Source organism: Triticum dicoccoides, chromosome 6B (genome assembly GCF_002162155.2).
Source record: "Triticum dicoccoides isolate Atlit2015 ecotype Zavitan chromosome 6B, WEW_v2.0, whole genome shotgun sequence".
In the NCBI taxonomy this organism is placed as follows: domain Eukaryota; kingdom Viridiplantae; phylum Streptophyta; class Magnoliopsida; order Poales; family Poaceae; genus Triticum; species Triticum dicoccoides.
In genome coordinates this window covers 627772965-627779728 of record NC_041391.1, presented here as the reverse complement: position 1 = coordinate 627779728, position 6764 = coordinate 627772965, and the positions used below count along the sequence as shown (strand labels likewise).

Sequence of the window (6764 nt, the reverse complement as noted above, 5' to 3'; positions counted from 1 at the left end):
CGATGTCTGTTTGCTCTCACCGGGAACCATGATGCCCAGATCTTGCACTGTTGCACGCGTGGCTCCGTGCATCTAAAATCTACCAACCCCACATGCATATGCATATGCCCCGCCGCCTGTGATCGTGATGCAACGCCACCTTACCTCCATGTGCACACTGCGCGCTAGGACTACGTGATGACACGGGAGAAGAAAGAATAGATGGGATCTGCAATGAGAGGGAACTCAAAAGGTGATCGTCAAGCTAATCATTTTTTCCCCAGTTGGAAACATCCTGCTCTGCGAGATTCTTTGGAATGCGAGAGCCGGAAGAGGAACAAAAGCATGTGTTGCATTAATGCCGATGTTAGCTTGCAAAACAATTTTATATTGTGGGACGGAAGTAGTAGTAAAAGTTCAAGACCTAGGCACCTGAGATGGGAAAGCTTTAAATAGAACCATCACTGAACAAAGGTAATGCACTCACTCGTATACTTACAAAATTCTTGTTCAGTAGCCGAAGCATATGCACAAACCTACTCTACTGTACAACCTACTAATATATTACATTACATTACACTACAATGGATAAACAAACAACAGATTCCGACTAATGTTCATTTACAGTTGCACTACTTTTGCTTCGCTGGTTGTTGCCCTCTGCCTCTCATCTGTGCAGAGGGGATACACCGATTAGGGTTCCTTGATGAAACATTAGAAGACGTTGCTGTATGAGACCTGTACACATGATTCCTTGCGGAGGTCCACTCGAGTGGAGGTCCACTGTTATCTCGTCTCAACCTTTTTAAGTCTCTCTGAATTAGCTAATTACTTGGTATGTCAATCCGGTAACTCCACAATCATCTCGTCTTGGTTTTCCTTTGCTGCACAAACAAACATGGGACAGCAAGTTCAGAAAGTAGTTCCAAATTCAGTACATGTTTCCTCGTTAAATGCGGATGTCAAATAAACAAGAACACAGTGATCCAAGTCACAGTACATGTACAGTGAAAATAGAGCAACTACACTATTGGTTCTTGGCAAAAATGCATTTATTTTTTACTGAAACACCGCAATACAGTTAAAACAGTTAACTTGTTTGCATAGCTACGACGTAACTATATACGAGTATAAGACAGTTTGGCCCTTTGTATGTAGGGGAAACACTCATTAGAAAACAGTATAAGGTAGGTCTATGGTAGATTGGCTGTTTTGGAATGACCTATGCATTCAAATGCCCAGGAGTATAACAACAAAATGAATAATCCTTGTTTAAAAAAAATTGAATAATGTCAGTTCTCAGGTTTTTTTTTTAGAACAAGTTCCCAGGGTTGTTCCTTCTCTAGAGAGGTGCTCCCTCCATATCAAAATACAAGATGCTTTTTGACTGTCAAAAAACGTCTAATATTTTGATACAGAGGGGGTATTTCATTTCCGAAGTTCAGAAACACCATTGAATGAACACAAACATCAACCATAAGTAAAAATGCTAGTACTTACAGGATGATCTTGACTAGTATACTTCTGAGCTCCTTCACAAGAGGAGGTATGTCGCGTGCCATTTAAGGCGCGGGACAGGCGCCGGAGAAGAACTTCTATGTGATTGTATATGCTGCAAATGTAGTCACAATTAGCTCATAATACTCATGGGGGCATAATGTGAGCAACACCACACAATTTTAAAATTTCCATTGTCCAGACACGCAAGCCAGTTTGAAGAAAAAGTTTGAACTCAGAAAAGCACGGGTGTTCCCATCATTCAGGTTTTCAACTTATTGTTTGTCTGATTTGCAAATACTACCTCTGCATACAAGCAGAAGGGAAAATTACCTGAGCCGGTGCCTATTGCACGTTGAAAAGAAGGCAACAAAACCATACAAAATGCTACGGACTGCACGGAAAATCTACAACAAGAGCCAACGTAAGTTGCATAATATACTTGAAAAACAATCGCTAGGCATGCAAACAAATTTATGTTACCTGGTACAGAAGATCTTTCCAGAGTGATCCCCAAATGGTAGTTTCCGATGTAAGCGCAGGTGCTCTGGATGCAGAACCAACTTGATACAACGAACTTAATGTTGACCAGGTCTGCCTCAAAACATCAAAAATATCATCGAAGAAGTCTGCTACAAAACTTGCTAGCGCAACGACAAGTCGGAAAGGTGCGGCTAGTATCTCTCCGACGAACCAAATTACAGGGTATAAGATTGAATTGGCTGCAATAAGCAAAGTATTAATAAGTCATCAGAATAAAAACACAAACGGAAAAAGAAACTGATCATTTGGAAGATTACAGTAACCATACCTATATTAAACATCGTACTGAAGATAAACCAAAATGGCCACATGATCATCTGAACTGTACTGACAACCGCACTGAATGATGTTTCCATCGCTACCATTGCAGCTGAACTGAGATATTCAACCGTTTCAGCACAAAGGTTCCATAGTGGCAGGGTAAATTCAAGAACCTCCAACAGTGGCCCCATAATTGGCTTTGTCAATACACTAAGAACAGACTTAGTAGCACGTACAATCTTAAGAGACCATGTAAAAGCCTGCTGGAAATTGTTCAGAAAAAGCATGGTTCCAAGATACTTAAGCCTTGAGATCATTTCCCATGTCTCTATCCAATCAAACAAAGGGCCAAATAATCTAGAGGCAGTTGCCTTCAACATTGGTACATTCTTGTAGAGGTCATAAAATCCTATAAGAACAGTAATTAATGACATCAAGACGTATAGTGCTCTGGCTAGAGGACACATCCATGGGCGATATATCTTGCAGAACACTGGATATGACTGAAGAAAAATGACCCATGAAGGAAGACCATACTCAAGTAGTGTTAAGAGCCTCACATCAGACAGTATAACTTCCTTTAGTCTGAACGGCAGATCATGATCATTGAATCGGAACAAGATCAGCACATCCTTGTATATGCTAGGCTCCACCAGTGGCTTGCCACTGTCATTATCACTGCAACATGATGAAGATGAATATGATGAATATCTTGGTGAAGTCACAAATTCTGAGTATGGTTCCTCTGACATATCACTTCCAGCATCAGATCTTGTTATCCTTCTTCTCTTGTAAGGTCCAGAGCAAGGTGGCGGGGTGTATGATGAGCTTGTGGAACTTGACGACACCCTAACACAATCCCCACAATCATCACCATCGCTCTTTACACTCTCAGTATCCCATAATTCAGGTGTTAAGTCATCTAGGGCATCATAAAAAACATCACCTGTAACAGCAAGCATATATAAGCAGATTGTACCAGCAGAGGCAGATTGTACCAGCAGACGAGAATAACAAATCTCAGAAGTTCAAACTTTTACCTTTAGGAGAGATGCTATTTAAATAATCTTGTAAGAGCTGACACTCTGAGTAATTCCCCGAGAACCAAGAAGTGATTAAAGATGAAGCTTGATTGACGCTATCAAATTCCCATCTCCTCATTATTTTTGCTTCGGCCACCATTGATGTATCAGTCTACAACAGCGTGAAGGGAAGTAAGCATGGGCTATCCGTTTAAATCCGTCAACATGATATTCATTGTAAACTATCAACATTAAACAGCAATACCTGAAGCTCATTTAAATAATTAATGCCACGCACGTCAGCCCAGTCTACCTCAAAAATAATAAAACCATACAATGTCCGATGCAGCTCCCTATTCAGCAGGCGAGAATCCTTCAATTTATTTACTTGAAGCTTCTTTTTCCGCATGGTATCATCAATCAGGGTATACCATCTGGATGATTGATTCCACACACGTGGAGCAGATGTTGGGAATTCTGAAAATACAAGCTTATTTCCACCTTCATCTCTCTTTCTCCTAGTTCTAGTGTTCGCGAAAGGAGAAAATCTTGACTGGAGCACAAAATAGCAACAGTAAGCAAGAGTTATGACAGGGGCAATTATTTGAGAGTATATATGGTTATAATATCAATTAAAGAGGCACTAGTGCATAAGAGAGTAAAGTGGACCTTGGTAACCATCAATTGCCACAGGTGAGCAGGTTTTGTATTCTGATCTAGCAACCATGGACGGTTGTCAAGGAAGATAAGGAACTTCTTGGTATCGGGGCACAGAAATATAGTGAGCTCTGCAAGATATGACTGTAAATCCCTGCATATGGAAAAAAGCAACCGTTGTTCCAGCATGCCTGACTAATGAAGAGTACTGCAAATGGAAATAGAAATTCACTAATGCATTATCGTCAGGATAACAGACACTGTGTGGAAAAAGTAGAAGAAAGAATAGCTTGCAAGTTGTGTAACCTATGAACACCCTACACCTCTGCATATTTTAAAATAGCAAAAACCTAATGGACTTTAACATGGAATAATTTGCATGCAATTCCTTCCTGTAGGATTCACCATGCCATGGCATCCAGTTCCTGCACTTTGCCTATTCATGTGTTTTGGAAATCACATGAATAAAAAGAAGCCAAGATTTAGGCCCTGTTTGTTTCAGCTTTAGGCAGCAGATTCCCATAGGAAAAATCAGAAGCTGAAACAAACAGCTACTTGGAATCAGCTTCGCTAGTTTAGCTTAATCTGGATTCGGGAAATTTTCAGTGAAATTGCCTGAAGCACTTCCAGGTGTACTTCAGTGGCAAAGCCGATTCTGCTCAGCTTTGCCAGTGAAGCAAATCCACAGGTGATCAACTGAAGCTGCAACAAACAGGGCATTAACCTTCCTTCTCTCTGATATTTGTTTAGCCCAAAAGTGCAAACTAGGAAGAATATGTCGCAAGAGGGGTACACTCATCAATCTAAAGGGAGGTGCAAGCAAGTAAGAAGCCTAAAGGAAAATCCTAAATGATGTTGAAGAGATCAAAGGTATTGCAGATTGACTTTGCTATAAGTGTGTGCCACATCCCTGAATGCAGTCCGGGTGAAAGGTGATAAACGGTGAACAATTGAACAGCTCCAGTGCAGTATTAATCTTATGTACTAACACCTTCCCTTTGATAGGCAAATTTGTCCATCAACCACTTTATATGGCAAAAATTTACCAGTAACTGGTTTCCTTTCTACTACATGACCACATTGTCACTGTTTTACCCTATCCAATAAGAAAGTAAATGCTAGCCTGAAGGACAGTAGCGAATGAAACATCAACGTCAGACAATTCAGCTACCCGACTCCTTAATTTGGGATATTTCTTGTCAGTTTCTTCAGAATTGTATGTTGGAACTTTCTCACCCCCGCAGGCCAAACAAATACTGCTAATTTGAGACTCTTGTCATCTTCCATGCCGCTAGGAACTGTTACAACGAAAGGTGAACTGTGCCCACTACTGTAATTGAATGAACTTTTCCCTTTACCCACACAAAGAGCACATCTATTCCAGTACAGCACAAGAGCACTACATTTTTGACTGAACAGACAATAACAGATGAAGTTTGCTCAAATCAGTCTCCATTCCACCGAAATGCTCATGCCCATCGAACCAGCGACAAGAGAGCAAGAAATTTCCACCGCAAGCGCAAGGTCACAAGCTCCGCGAGCATTCCCCACAATAAACATCCAATCCCATAGAAACGAAAGACCAGACGTACCCGATTTGCAAGCTGGTAAGCGGGAAGAAATGCCGCCTGGCGCCGCCGCTCCCCATGCCGCCCTGCACCGCGCACGCAAAAGCGCGCCAGAATTCCCACATCAGAAGGCAGATCAGAGTCAGAGGGCAGGCGGCCCGGAGTCGAGGCATCGAATCGAGCAGAATCGGAGGGAGGGAGAGCTCTGTCCCCTTGAAATACCTGGGCGGGGGTCAGAGCCCCGGAGCCGCCATCCCGTGGCGACGACGTGGCCGCGCTTGTCCGCATGCGGAGGTGGCCAGGCCAGCGTTAATGGCAGCTCCCAGAGTCTAAAGACGCCGCCTACCTTGTCGCCTCCCCCCCTTCTCGCGCCTCCGCGACACAAATCGCCAACGCCCTCCTCCTCCTTAAATACCGCCAGAAGTAGGCGCGCGCTCCGCCGGCGGCCGGCGACGGATCGCGGCGCGGCGCCTCCGTGCGCGGGGCAGCTAGGCAACCATCCGACGACGCACGCGGCGCGGTATCTTCTGGCGTGAGCCTCCCCTCCCTCTCCCCTCTGGGCGAAACCGACTAGGGGCGCGACGGTTCGGAAGATATCTACGTAGCCACCGTCTCGGTGACGCGTGGGCCCGGGGCGGGTGCGATGGCGCGAGCTCCCGCGAACCGCGTGGCACGCCGACACGTGGGGCCTACGCAGCTGCCGTCGTCTCGTCTCGGCTCCTTGCCCCGCGAGGGAAGCAAGCGGAGCGCGACCCCCCGATGACGCGTGGGGCCCGCCGTGACGGCGCCCCACATGTCGGCGAAGGTTCCGATGAGGCCAGGGGATCCTCTGCGCGGCCGGATGGAGCCTCGGCGATGTGTGCGCGACCGCGTGGCGACGCGTGTCGGGTGGTTTGGATGTGGACGGGGAGTTTGGTACGGTGACGTGGTGGTGGGTGTTCGGACAGGCGCACCGGGATTGCGGATGCTGGAGGGGACACGCACGCGACGCGATGCGAGTGGGATGTGGGGGGACGAGCGTGGGAGTGACGCCTCGGGCGCCGTGTAATTTAAGTGGTTTATTGTTGCGGCCGATAATTATTGCCTGCTGGAGTTGGCCAGACGCAGTCAATGGCCCTGTTTGGATCCTAGAGTTAGTGTTAGTTTGAGTTATTTTGGACTCAAATAGCTTAAAAGGATCCAAACAGGTTGGGCTAGTTTCAGTTAGTTGCCTCTAACCCATGTAAAAAAAGTATCC

The 6764-nt window shown here is 45.1% G+C and overlaps 1 protein-coding gene across 2 annotated transcripts; it reads right to left on the bottom strand.

Moving 5' to 3' along the window:
* Positions 1–412: 412 nt before the first annotated feature.
* On the bottom strand, positions 413–6092 carry LOC119322704. 2 transcript variants are annotated; one of them, XM_037596199.1, is made up of 10 exons: positions 5750–6092; positions 5552–5613; positions 3972–4113; positions 3568–3855; positions 3321–3474; positions 2288–3226; positions 1960–2198; positions 1810–1883; positions 1480–1591; positions 413–863 (listed from the first exon to the last, which is right to left on the bottom strand). In XM_037596199.1, exons 1-10 carry the CDS (start codon positions 5813–5815, stop codon positions 840–842), a joined length of 2100 nt encoding a protein of 699 aa, XP_037452096.1. In that variant the 5' UTR covers positions 5816–6092; the 3' UTR covers positions 413–839. The 2 variants fall into 2 exon arrangements, with proteins under 2 accessions (XP_037452096.1, XP_037452097.1); XM_037596200.1 differs by lacking the exon at positions 1810–1883.
* Between the last annotated feature and the right edge of the window lie 672 nt (positions 6093–6764).

Coding starts and splice junctions, on each gene's coding strand:
- LOC119322704 (XM_037596199.1), bottom strand. CDS start 5,815: ATGCGGACAAGCGCGGCCACGTCGTCGCCACGGGATGGCGGCTCCGGG. Junction 3,475..3,567: donor ATTATTTAAATGAGCTTCAG/GTATTGCTGTTT, acceptor ACGCTGTTGTAG/ACTGATACATCAATGGTGGC. Junction 1,884..1,959: donor GGAAAGATCTTCTGTACCAG/GTAACATAAATT, acceptor CTCTTGTTGTAG/ATTTTCCGTGCAGTCCGTAG.